The sequence below is a fragment of the Coloeus monedula genome, assembly GCF_965178545.1.
Source record: "Coloeus monedula genome assembly, chromosome: Z".
Classification (NCBI taxonomy): Eukaryota; Metazoa; Chordata; class Aves; order Passeriformes; family Corvidae; genus Coloeus; species Coloeus monedula.
Window position 1 is genome coordinate 32,235,947 of NC_138822.1, and position 13,942 is coordinate 32,249,888.

Sequence of the window (13,942 nt, forward strand, 5' to 3'; positions counted from 1 at the left end):
TTACTAAATGAAAAAAAAGAAACTACTGTTTTTCAGAACGAAAAATAATATCCACAAAGAACACATAAGTCTGACAAGTTTGTCACCTGAACAAATACTGGCTCTCAATGCAGAGGTAGTAAATCCAGTGGAACTCAAAGTACAACTTGTCCATCATGAGTCTTCCAAATTCCATTTTACGTCTTGTTAGAGATCAAGATCTTAAATAGCATTTGTGTTTTCATATTTTCATCCCATTTACATTTGTGTAGGTGATATCTCACATTTGTTTCCACATCTACCTTGGCAAATTCACTTGGAAGACTAACATAAATGGTAAACATCGTAACACATCTAATTGCCGTAAGAGAGAGAATCATAGAACAAATTGGGTTGGAAAGGACTTTTAAAGATCATCTAATCGAATCCCCTTGCAATAAGCAGAGGCTTCTTCGACTAAATCAGGTTGCTCAGAGCCCCATCCTGAAACACAGATTTAGAAGAAGCATAGAGATTTTTGTATTGAGATTAGTTGGAATAGGAAAGAACTTGGGCCCAGTGAGAGTTAATTAAAATAGTTAGGAGAGCTGGACCTGAAATGGGTTTTAAGATGTTAGTAACTGATTGCCAAATAACTGATGATCTGTCATTTGCATGTTTGCTTAGCTGTGCTTAGAATGAGGAGTACAAACATTGATAAGTTGGTGTAGGGAACAAGGACAATTACCGATTTCCTCCCTTGGTGGGAACCCGTCCAAAAGTCACGCAAGAAGAAACTTGGAGGTCACTAAAGTAATTAGGATTGTTAAAGCTCAGAAAGGCAAAAAGGTCAAAATGAGGAAGATTAGTTATTTCATCTTTTTTAGGACCACTGATCCAATTCAAGACCACCAACTCAATTCAGAACACACACTATGCATGCTTAATGACATTTAAGGCCATTTCCATATGAAGCAGAGAATGGGAGGTGTTAACATTATGAATATGCATTTGTATTTTGGATATTCATAATATTTGGAAATAAAAGGTATCGTGTTTGCTTGTATCGGGGCCTGCACCCTAGGCAGCTATCCCACGCAGTGCTAGGTGCCAAATAAAACATACACTTTCTAACTCTAAACTGTTAAGAGTTTTTGTCCATCTCAGTTGGATATCGATATTAGACTGATATTCATATTTTGGTAAATCAATCCAACCTGACATTGAATGCTTACAGGCATGGAGCAATTACCAACTCTGGGAAACCTGTTCCAGCATTTCACTGCCCTTATTATAATGAGCTTCCATATGTCTAGTCTACATCTACCCTTCTTTAGTTTATAACCATTACCCCTTGTCCCATCACAACAGGGCCTGCTAAAAAGTCTGTCCCCATCTTTCTTACCACCCTGCAAGTACTAAAAAGCCTCAGTAAGGTCCCCCTGGAGCCTTCTTTTCTCCAGGCTGAGTTACCCAAGTCTCTCAGCCTGTCTTCACAGGTGAGGTGCTACAGCTTACTGATCATCTTCACGGCCGCCCTCTGGACTCACTCCAACAGGTCCATGCCTTTCTGTGCTGAGCACCCAAGAAGCTACAGAGTTCTTCAGGTGGGAGTTCTCCACCAGAGCAGAGCAGAGCGGAGGGACAGAATCCCCTCCCTGGCCCTGCTGCCCACGCTGCTTTGGATGCAGCCCAGGACACGTTTGGCTTTCTGGGCTGTGAGTGCCCATGGCTGGGTCATGTCCAGCCTCTCACCCACCAGCACCCCCAAGTCCTTCTCAGCAGGGCTGCTCTCCATCTCTTCGTCCCCACCCTATGTTGATACCAGGGGTTACCCTGACCCAGGTGCAGCACCTTGCACTTGGTCTTATTGAACTTCATGAGGTTCACACGGGTCCCTTTCATGAGTCTTTCCAGGTCCCTCTGGAAAGGGACATCCCATCCTTCCGGTGTGTCAACTGCACCACTTGACTTTGTGTCATCTGCAAACTTGCTGAGGGTGCAGTTGATCCCACTGTCTGTGATTGATGAAGACATCAGATGGTACTGGTTCCAGTATGGATTTCTGAGGGACACAGCTCGTATACCATTGATCTCCATCTGGACATTGAGCCCTTGACCATTACCCTCTGGATGCAACCAACCAACCAAATTCTCATCCACTTAACAGTCCAACCATCAAATCCACCTCTCTCCACTTTAGATCCAACTAATCACTATTTTAATCTAACTTCTTCCGATGCTTCTGCTAGCCACACATCAAACTTTAAAGCACTACAATGGACAGATACATACCTTAGACATGAATACTTTCAGTAAGAACTGAAAGTATGTTTTATGTCCAGGTTAGTGGTTTTCAAGACATAGAAAACTATGCTGCCAAGAGAAATGTGCATCTTCAAGCAATACTGGTTCACAGAATAAGGAGGCTCCAAGATAAGCCTCCCCACCACCTCCACTCCCGAAAATGAATTCTGTGTGAAATCTAAGTGATATTGCCTGATTAAGTCACACAGTTATGAGAAGTACGTGGATTTCCTAAAAGACAAAAGCAGGTTCAGGTCTATTAATATAAACAAAATAAAAATTAAAAATAGTTAACTAAGCAGCAAGGAAACTAGAAGTTTGAAGTTTGCATGAACATGCTCCTTGTTATTACCTGTTATCATTCTAAGTCTTCAAAGCCAATAAATCCCAGTAGTCAGGAACATACATTATTCAAAAAGTAATTTAGTGGCAGACAAGATACCACTCCATGCTTTTCAGTCACAATTGTTAAGATTTTAGATAAGAAGTTGCAAAACTGTTCTAGCTATTTGTACTACTGATATCTACCTTCCAATGCCACACATGAGCAAATTAATGTTGCAAGAAATTCCTATTACATCTCAAACAAATTCCAGGCCTGGGGAAAATGCAAGTCATAAAACAGGTTAAGAACGAAGTTCTACCCTACTGTCATACTACATGTACGCAACAGCCTTTGGCACATCTCTCTTCCCAATGTATTCATACTGATCCAGCCCTGCTTGAAGTTAAAATAAACCATTACCCTAGCATTCAAACACAGACTAATAACAATATAGACTCAAATTCCACCTACTGTGCATTGAAAGTGACAGAATTACACAAAAATTGATGTTTTGATATTTAACGGGAGTATTTTTTCACTGCTGTGCACTTATTACTTTAATTTGAATTAATTCCCCTTTAGAAGTATGACCTGTTTTCTAGAAAATTATCATTCATAAATGCATATGCATCATTTAAAAAATTAATAACTTTTTCAATATACATAAGCATGCACTTCTTGAGTCATTCTGCTGTGCCCTGTGAATTCATGGAAACCTTAAATGGAGATGATGGCGGGAGAGAAAAAACAATGTAGTCAAGTGTTATCAAATGTGTAGGCTGTTTTGTTTGAATTTCCAAGGATGTGAGATTGGAGATTACCCCTAAATAATTATTTTCTGGTAAATAAAAACTGAAAATTGTTGACTGCTGGCAGTACTGGACACACAACTGTAGTGGGTTGGTGCTGGCCAGACACCAGGCACCCAACCAAAGCTGCTCTCTCACTCTCCTCTGCAGCTGGACACGGGGAGAAAATATAATGAAGGGTTCATGGGTTGAGTTAAGTAGTGGGAGACAACACTCATCAAGTATCATCATGGGCTAAACAGGCTCAACTTAAGAGATAGTAATTAAATTTATTACTAAACAAAATTAGAGCAGGGCAATGAGAAGTAAAATAAACCCTTAAAAACATGTTCCCCCTGCTCCCTCCTTCCCAGCTCTGCCTCCTACCCCAGTGGCACAGGAACACAGGGAATGTGGGTTATGGTCAGTTCATGACCCGTGGCTTCTCCCACTGCTCAGGGAGAGGAGTCCTTCCCCTGCTGCACTGTGGGCTCCCTCCCATGGGAGACAGTTCTCCATGAACTTCTCCAGCATGAGTCCATCCCGTGGTCAACAGCCCTCCCCAAACTGCTGCAGCGTGGGTCACTCTTGCACGGGGTGCAGTCCTTCAAGGACAGGCTGCTCAGCCTTGGAGCAGGGCCCCTCTCTCCACGCATCTCCCACTGGATCGCAGCCTCCTCTCAGACATCCACCTGCTCCACTCTGAGTGTCCTCCATGGGCTGCAGGTGGATCTCTGCATTCCCCATGGATCTCCTTGGGCTGCAGGGGCACAGCTGCTTCACCATGGTCTGCACCATGGGCTCCAGGGGAATTGCTGCACCTGGAACATCTCCTACCCCTTCCTCTTCACTGACCTTGGTGTCCACAGGGTTGTTCTTCTCACATGTTCTCACTCTGCTCTTCTCTGGCCGCAGTTACAACTGTGTAATAACTTTGTTATCACCATTTCCAAATGGCCCAGCCTTGGCCAGCAGTGGGTCCATCTTTGGAACAAGGGATTGGTTCTGCCAGACATGAAGGAAACTTCTGACAGTTTCTCACAGAAGCCATCCAGCTACCAAAACTAAGGCCATGTAAACCCTTAAGAAGTTATGTAACCCTGAAAAAAAACTTTAAAATTTAATTTTTTGGAAAATGTTGCATGGACAATCTTGAAAACATCCTTCTCTTTCTCTGTCTTCAGTAATCAAGTCTATTCAGCAACACAGTTTAAAAGACAAGTTCAACATAGAGAGGCTTATTTTGAAAGTCACTATTATAAGAAGTTACCAAGAGAATAGGTCATGTCTTTCAGGTCCACAATTGTGACAATTTGCTGTGATGAGTGTCAGTAATTCCTGTTTGTTTCAATGATCTCTGTAAGACCATTTTGTTCTCTTTTGTTCTCTTCTAGACACGTATCTCTTTTCTTAGTAAAAGTAGCAAACAGCGTATCCATCATTCCTAAAACTTCTAGTAGCTCCTCTTGATAGTCTATTTCTTTTCCAATAGCTTCCTGAAGTTTCAAGAACTGTTTATCAACAATCGCTGACTGCCCAACCACAGGCTGATAAATGTCTGTAAAGAAAAATATCAGTTAAGAATCCATAGATGTATAAAAAGGCAAAAGTTTTATCAGCTAGTTAGAGATACACTTAAGGATTCTAGCACAAGTCCAACATTCTGAAAAACTAAGACAACTTTAATGTTGTCTGTTCTGAAAACTGTCATTGTATGTACTCACAGCAGCAATATGTCCAACTAACAGAAGTTTTTATGACCTCAAATACTATTTTTACCTCACTGAATAAGAAAAAGCTACTTGTACTATGTAAACACAGATGCACGAAGTATCAAAGATACTTAGAGACCATGAGCAGCTTCCTGAAGCCTGTGCAAATCAGATTCTGACTATGGTCAATGTTATCTGGAAATATCTTTTTTGGATCATTCTCTTGACACTAAGTCCACACTTCAAACAAACCCATAAAGATTTGGTTTCTTTAAACTGTAGCACTTTCAATCTTATTTCCAAGCTAGCTATATGGCTTTGAGCCTCTTTTTAGTGTTGTCTTACCAGTGATCATATCAGCAACAGTCACCAGCACAGGAGTAAATCTAGGCTCAATCACACGCCTGCAAAATTAGAAGACATTCCAATTTTACTGGTTTTGTCAACTGCACTCCACAAGAAGCTTTCTCACACAGGCATACAGACAAATTTTTCTTGATGAAGAGACATCACAGCACACCAGTCAGAGATGCAAGTCAAAAAAACTCATACATGTGATATTTACCCTCCTCCTTTCAGGAAGGCAGTGGGGGTTGGAGGAGTGGCAAAAAGCCTCGAGTACATAAAAACGCAAGTTCCATCAGGGAGACAGAAAATAACAGACTAAGGGTAGAGTGTCTGGCAAAGAAGTAGAATAACCATACTATCAGCAAAACTGTTCTGTGCTAACAGGTAAACTGTTTCAAACCTATTCCAAAACCTTGGTAATCAGAATGGAAAAGGCATGTGAGATTTTCAAGAGTACCAGTGTTCTACCTGTGATCTGTGGGAAGTTATTAGGAAATAGAAGTGTCAAAATAGTCAGAGGGAACTCATGTTAAAATAATACCTTGCCACAAAGGTAAGCAGGAGATTAACTTGCTTCTCATCTCGGCCTGCAAGTGCACTTCTCAGTGTTCCTCTGCGATGCAGTTCCTGCATGACTGCAACCGTGACTTCAGGAGTATGAAGCATGATGGGTGGCTGGACACATACAGGAAGAGTTTAGTACCAAAGCAGTATCTTTACACACAACAGAGGACTGACTGGTATCAGCAAAACCAAAACGGAACCCAACTTAGATTCCTTTCTAGTTATACGCTAAAATAAAATTAGTATGACATACACGGAAAATTAACATCAGGTGACAACACAAAACTTTGATGAGAAGAAAACCCAATGCCTCACCTCCAGTACTGCATCCAGAGCCTTGGAAGACTGAAAGCTCCTCAGCAGCTTGTCATATTTTCTCAAAACACGTTTTACAGGTTTACTGACACAGAAATCTTCCTAGAATTCAAAAAAAGAGCTCAGAATAAGACAAATACACACACACATAATAGATTAGATATATTACCATGAATAATCTTATGTATTCCCTCTCTTCCCTTCCTCCAATTTAGCCCATTTCAAGAAACCAATTTTTTGGAAATGTTTCAGCGCATATTTTCTTACCACCTCATACCTGTTTTGGCATGTAAGTTCTTCCTTTCACAAAGGTTCTATACACTGGTTGTCTCTTCTTTTGAGACTTTTCATTCTTTTCTTCTGCCTTCCTGTGCTTAACATTTAGCACCCCATTGGTCATGCCTACAACTATGGTTTCATCTTCAGGCTAGCATAAAGAAATCACAGAGTTAGGACCCAGAGTTTTCACTTGTGCTCTATCATGCACATTTTTATGCTTTGTGATAAGGTTCGAATCATAGTATCATAGATGATTTAAGGTGGAGGGCAGTTCTTTGAGGTTCTGTGACTGAATACTTTGTTCAAAACAGGGACTGCTTCAAGGCTATGCTCATAAGCAGCATTACAGACTGACTAGTGAACCAAGCTCAATGATTCATTAACACCCTTCTGTAACTATAAGGTTTTGTTTTTTGCAGTGGCATACAACTACCTTTGGCTATTAGGTGCCATACAGCAAGCATGAGCAGAACCTGTGAGAAAGCAAAGCTATCACAGAACAGCAGAATTTTGAGAAACAACTGAAAGTTGTTCAAAACACCAGTCACTGGTATATGTAATTTCACTTACATAACAAAGTAGGTATAAATTTCACCCAGAAAAATTGTTGATGCCCCATCCCTTGAAGTGTTCAAGGCCAGGCTGGATGGGGCTTTGAGCAACCTGGTCTAGCAGTGCCCTTGCCCAGGGCAGGGGGAATGAAACTAGAGGACCTTTAAGATCCCTTCCAATCCAAGCCATTCTACGATTCTCTGATATGATAGAAGTCTACAGAACTATGACAGGTATAGATGGAGATCAGCTGGTCAATGTCTCATTTAAGGGCATGAATGGAAGCTAACGAAGGTTCAAGTGGAACAATAGGAAGCAATTCTTCACACAACAAGTATCAGAAATGTGGAACTCCTTGTCAAGGAATCTAGGCAAGGTTTCAAGTTTATCCAAGCTCAAGGAGAGACTGAACAGGCTTATGCAATAGAATTTTGTTAAATTACACAAAAACTACATTTGTTTAATTACACTTTGATGAGTTAATTTCTCATCAGAAAATGAGTTTGGAATTTGGGAGAATTTCAGCAAATTTATCGCACACACTTGCCTTCAGTTTAATTTTCTATACACACCTACTTATGGCTGGCTATAGTTGGAAGCAGCGTCTGGAATTAGACCTGCTTTTGGTTTGACTCAGTAAGGGCATTATAATGTTCTCTTATAACCATTTAAAATTAAAATGGTTTAGTCAATAAAAAGCAAAAGATTATGCTTCAAAAGATGTATTATACACACTCTAGAGATGCTAAACTACAGGTATTGCATATTTTGCAGATGCCATAGGGTCTTAAAAGGCTATGGATTCTGTACACTCCACCTCAAAAGAAAAAAAACCTCAAAGTTCATTTTAGCTCAGCTCCCTAGGTAATATGCTAGGAAATGAAGAAAGGAAGACACTCCCCACACCCACTTTCCTCTACATTCCAGCAGAGCAGGACAATAGTAAAGTAGCAAAGCTAGTAAAGATCCCTCACAGTCCCATTCACGTGTCCTTCAGAGGCTATGTAAGGGGGTGACTACATGACAACAGTACTGTTTAAAAACTGGTGCTAGCCTCCAAATTTCTGGCCAGCAGGTCACTTATCCACTGGAAATCAAGCGCTTCAGAGAAGAGTCTCTGCTGTCTCCTTCCAAGACAGTAAGACACATGCCTTGAAAAACAAACTTGTTTATTGCTCACACCCTCTTCTTTCTTCCTCAGACCAACCTAACACCACCAACTTTTAAAGCAAGTTCACACCCTATTCTAAATTTCTCAAAAAAGTAACTACTTTTTTTTTACTGCTGCCATGCAAAAAGACTCACAGCATTCCCAAAAGGCAAAAGGTGAGTACAATCTTCTTGAAGTCAAAGAACCTCCCTTCTAAAGTGAATACTTTCCCTGTGATGTACACTGTCATTCATAAACACATGATTTTGTACTGATCTAGTCAGGTAACATCTGCTATTTGAATCTATGATGTTTAAAACCTCTTAGTGTTTGCTACTCAGGAGAAATATATTCCATCACCCTACTTTGCATATACAGCATTCTTCTGGAACACCCAATAGCCATGAAAGCTATATGAAAGCAACATTTACTTTAGTGACTTAAAAGGTATCAGGAATTACCTTATCTAGCAAGACTTCTAATATACTTACCGACAATGCAAGACTGAGGATGGATGTTGCATAGTTGAAGCTGTGGACTACTTTGTAGGATGTAGTACTGTAAATCTTCACATGCCTACACAGAAGGGTAAAGATAAAAACATTGTTAGTAAAGCTTTACTGTAGTCATTTTACAGGAACTTCATCGTTCTCATCTTATCTATAGATCATTTAAGAAAGCTAAGTATTAATACAGTGCATTCCTCGCACTACCATTGGGCTTCTTAGGTATAACTCCTCCTGCAACAGAAAGGTTCTGTCAAAAGATATCCACAAGTAAGGCCAGGATTGCTCTTACCCCAAAAAAGGTGAAAATGGGGCAGAAACAGAAGAAGAAATTGAATGCAGATGTAGTGACTATTTGAATTCAGAAATGCATATTAGTAAAACACTAAGAGAGCATCTCTTCATATTTGTTCTTAGATGTCAAATACAAGATCTACTAGCAATTTCTGTAAATCCATAGATATTCTTGTATCCAGCTGCCCCTTAGAGGTTTGGTTGGAAATATGAAATATTTAACAAATTGGAAACCAAAATATTATCTTACAAGGATAAACTTTAGTGTTATGCAATCATAAAGCCTGAGGTAGCCTAGGAAATACATGAGGGAGGAGGAAAACAGGCCCACTGTCACTTCAGACCACTTTGTATTTCTAATGTCTCAGAGACAAGAGACCAAGTACCAGTACTCATCAACTGAAACCAAACAAAAAAGCAAAGAGCTCATGTTCACCTGCACTCTTGGGTACAAGAAGCAACAGCAGAGAGACACAAAACCCAGGCTTTTTAAAGGCGAATATTAATACACTTTTAGCTATTTAAACTGTATTAGAGTTAGGAATAGTTAATTTACAAAGACTGGAAAGGTCAGTTTAGAGATTTAAAAAACTGAACACTCATTTAGAAGTTCCCCATATGCATTCCCAAAAGGCACACACTGACATTCAGATCAGTAAGAGGAAAAGGTTAAGATGTATCACAGAATCACACTATGGTTTGAGTTGGAAGGGACCTTTTAAAGCTCATCTAGACCAAGGTCCCTGCAATAAGCAGGCACAGCTTCGCAGAAGGTACCTTGGCCCCAAGACGTGTTCTCATATAAAGCCAAAAAACACACACAGATTCACAGTGATGTGTAAGACCTTTCAAAGAAAAAGAGTCCTAAAGAATGTACACATAATGAAGCCACAAAGTACACCAACCTGTCCAGGGATCCTGACAATAGCCTTTGTCCAGAGCTGTTCAGGCACAAACAAGTTACAGTTTTATGGTGATTTTTAAGTGAAACTAGTAACTGTCCACCTTTTAGTACATCCCAAACTTTGACATATCGACCTCCTGAAGAGAAAGTACACAAAACAGTCTTACATATGTACATATTTATGCTTCTCTGAAGTTTTCACAGAGTGATGCAGTACCTCCTTCACTGGTACCTTTAACTCCTAACAGTCTTCTGTACCTACTCACCATCCTCTTCCATTCTATCTCCTGGCACAAGATACATTACAATCCTGCTCTTTTTTACGCCATTCTGAATGGAGCTGAATGGTTCAACCATTCTCCAACCATATTAATTACCAAAAAGAAATCTGTAAACTATGGGGTTACAGTACTTCTGATGCAATGGCAAGAAGAGACTAAAAAGGCTTGTCAACATTAAGAGAAACACACAGTCCCATCTTTTCAAAACCTAAGTATGTTGATTCCTTCACTTTAGAAGTGGGCCAGTTAGAGCCTGTATTTGTCATTAAAAATGTCTTTGGAAAGGGGGGGAATAGCAACTACAAGATTATCAAAACAAAGATAAAAAAAAGACCCCTATTTGCACCCTCCAGATAAACACAGATTCCTGCAGAAAATATTTGAGAAATCCGTCTGTCACATCACTTACCACTTCATTATCAAACTAAAACAACACAAAAAGTAAGTAGCTGAAGTATTTCTCAAAATTAGGACCACAGAAAAGAAATTTGATTTATCTGATTTTATAGAATTACCTGCAGATACCAGAAGTCCACCAGATGGGAACAGAAGCACGCTCTCCACAGGATGGCCATGTTCTATTGTCATGACACTACTCTTTGTTCGTGCATCAAACAGTTTCACAGTGTGATCATAGGAACCTGCAAATACCACCATAAATAGCTTCAGTTTCCTAATTTCAACTATTTCAGGAACTAAAACAGCCATGTCCTACCATCTAAAGGAGTCCTGGCTAATAGCAATAGTTTTCCATAAACCATATATGTAAAAACACCTTGTGATTTACCTTGGTTAATATCTAAGGCAACATAAATTTTCTAATTCTAGCCCTAGCTACATGTCAGTCTGTGAAAGTAATCTGTTTTAATTTCATTTCTATTAATCAAGTGTATTTGTAACAATTAATATCAGGCAACATGATAAACCCTAGCTTCTTGTGCCTCCTGAAAAAACGAATACTAGGTTTTTTTCACAGCAGCTTTCCACAGATCGATAGAAAGCTCCTGCTAGGAAAACCAAAAGCAACTGGTTCTGAATAACTCCACATGACCTCAACTTCTTGAGTCTGCCAGTTACGGGCTGTACAGACTAGCGTCCTGCTCCAGAAACTTGGTAAAACCCTTCAGTCACTCCCACCCAAAGGATACATTCACAGTATTTTCTTAACTTTCAGAAGTTAGTCAGAACAGTTCTGTTAACCCTAACAGGCTAAACCAAAAACTCAGTTAAACTTAGTTCCTGCAAAGTTTCCCTAAAACATCGGTGTCAAGCTTAAAAAGCAAGCAAAAAAAAGAAAACAATAAAGTAGGCATTGCACAGGGAAACTGATCCTTCATGACTAAAATACAATAAAAAAAATTCAATCCAAAAGAAGCATAAATAAAAAAATAAAACCAAACCTGTTATGAAGACATCTGCATTCACTTTGCTTGCACAGCCACATCTCACATAGTCAGTATGTTCACTGTATGAGACGATTTCTGTGGCACTTGGAATATCCCACAAATTTGACGAATAATCATCACCACCAGAAAATATTCGGTATTTATCAGACAGGAAGCCCACTACATGAACTGGTCTAGAAAACAAAGTCCACAAGATCCAAAGTAAAAATACATTCACGTTTCAAGAGTTCATTAAACTACTCTAACTTAGAAGCGCCGTGTTTTATATTAGGATTTACAAAGCCTCTCCATAACAGCATTGCTAATTTTAAGTATGACTGGTTTGAATGATGTTCTTGTCCTTTAAAATCACTATTGAAAACTTTGCTATCACCATAACATCCCGACAGATGTTGGCAGGAGCACAGGCATGCAAATCTTACTGCAGTTAGCCTAGCCATTATAATATAACACAACACCTAATCTACAAACAGACCTCAAACAGAAACACTCTCAAGGTCAGTCTGGGTACGTCCCACGCAAAGGTGGGTTCTTGTTGTTCTGTGTAGATAAAATGCACATTGATCTTTCATAGCACAGAGATCTGTTGAAGCATTATCACTGTCTTCTCCTCACTGATACATCAGCACTCCTAACTTCTTCTCCACCCCAAGCTACCATTATGTATTTTTTCTGTTTTGTTTTTGGAGCTTTTTCTTAAAGGATTCCTACTTTTCCTGGCATGTTTCTTCACTGTTTTGGTTTAGACACTTTCTAGAACTCTTCTCCTACCAGCATCATAATAAATGGTGATAAGGAGATAAAATGTGCTTATCAGTGCAATGAACTCATAAGACTGTATCTACACAACTTATTAAGAGACACCTAGCTGAAACAAAATATATTTACTCTTCTACATACTTGATGCACATTTAGAATTTCTTAAAAACTTCCTCCAATTTCAAATTTAATTTTAAAGTCTACTTTCCAGTAAGATCTACATGAGACAATTGAAAGCAATGTAAACCAGTATTCCACAGATTTTCAGCAGCATGTGAAGCAGACATATAATTTAACATAAATACTGTATATTGGTGAGGCATTGGAACAGGTTGCCCGGAGAAGTTATGTATGCCCCTTCCCTGGCAGTGCTCAAGGCTAGGCTGGGTGGGCTCTGAGCAACCTGGTCTACTAGCAGGTGTTCCTGCCATGTGGCAAGGGGGCTGGCACAAGACGATCTTTAAGGTCATACCATCTGGTCTGTGATGTGCAAATATAGCAAAGAAGTTTATGAACACAAAGGAAACAAACCAATCCTGTCTTACTTGGTATGACCCTCGAACTGCCTCAGTGGTGCTTTGCCGCTGATGTCGAAGAGGCGGATGACGCTGTCCTCGCTGCCGGCGGCGAGCAGCCGCCCATCGTCCCTGTACGTGGCACAGTACGCGGCGTCCCGGAAGCGAGAGAACGTCTTGATGGGCTCCTGGGAGTACCGGCCATAGATGTGGATCTGCCAAAACAAGACAGCATTACATCTTGTTGTGTGATACCAACTGAAGGACAAGAGCATAAAAGCCTCAGAAAAGCCACTTACCCTCGAGGATGCTGTGACAGCATAGTTATATGGTGGGACTGGGGAGAAGTCAATTTTATTTACTGCACCGAATTCCTTTATCTGAACAGGTGTCTAAAACAATTGCAATAAGGATCATTAAATACACATAAGCACACCATCAAGTACGAAAACAGCAAAATAAAAGCTATTCTTCCTACAAAGAGCTCAGAACTCCATTAGAACCAAAGCGTTTTTTAAATGCAACGATAGTGAGTTTCACTTCTGCCACGTTACTCCTGTTCTTATAAATTTTTCCAATTCTCACATTACAACTGATCCATTACTTATGTGCTTTGAGGTAAAAAACTAACTCGTACGTGTTTAAAAAAAACAAAAATTAATTGCAGGAAAGCAGAAAAAAAAAAAAAAAAAGCATGCTGGGGCAGTAACTGCGAGTGTGAGGCCGCTTCCTCCTACCTTGTATCCCCGCCAGTAAAGCGTGTCCTGCGTGACCCTCTCCCCGAGCTTGGGGCATGCCTGCACTACCACCGGCTTGTACGCGGCCATGGCGCGCGGGGCCGGGGCGGGTGGGGCTCAGCGGAAGAGGTCGGGAAGGGCCGATGGGCTCCCGGTAAACGGGACACGCTGCGCCCCAGCGATGGCGGGCACCGCGCCGGCCGCGAGGAGAGGAAGCGCAGGCGCACCGGCATTGCGTCATC

The 13,942-nt window shown here is 40.5% G+C and overlaps 1 protein-coding gene across 2 annotated transcripts; it reads right to left on the reverse strand.

Annotated features, from left to right (window-relative positions):
* Positions 1 to 3,648: 3,648 nt before the first annotated feature.
* On the reverse strand, positions 3,649 to 13,885 carry UTP15 (UTP15 small subunit processome component). Of its 2 annotated transcripts, XM_082301534.1 has the most exons (12): positions 13,701 to 13,885; positions 13,263 to 13,355; positions 12,994 to 13,178; positions 11,684 to 11,862; positions 10,799 to 10,924; positions 10,004 to 10,139; positions 8,790 to 8,874; positions 6,595 to 6,744; positions 6,318 to 6,419; positions 5,980 to 6,113; positions 5,436 to 5,494; positions 3,649 to 4,936 (listed from the first exon to the last, which is right to left on the reverse strand). In XM_082301534.1, exons 1-12 carry the CDS (start codon positions 13,788 to 13,790, stop codon positions 4,707 to 4,709), a joined length of 1,569 nt encoding a protein of 522 aa, XP_082157660.1. In that variant the 5' UTR covers positions 13,791 to 13,885; the 3' UTR covers positions 3,649 to 4,706. The 2 variants fall into 2 exon arrangements, with proteins under 2 accessions (XP_082157660.1, XP_082157659.1); XM_082301533.1 differs by having other exon boundaries at positions 12,994 to 13,355.
* Between the last annotated feature and the right edge of the window lie 57 nt (positions 13,886 to 13,942).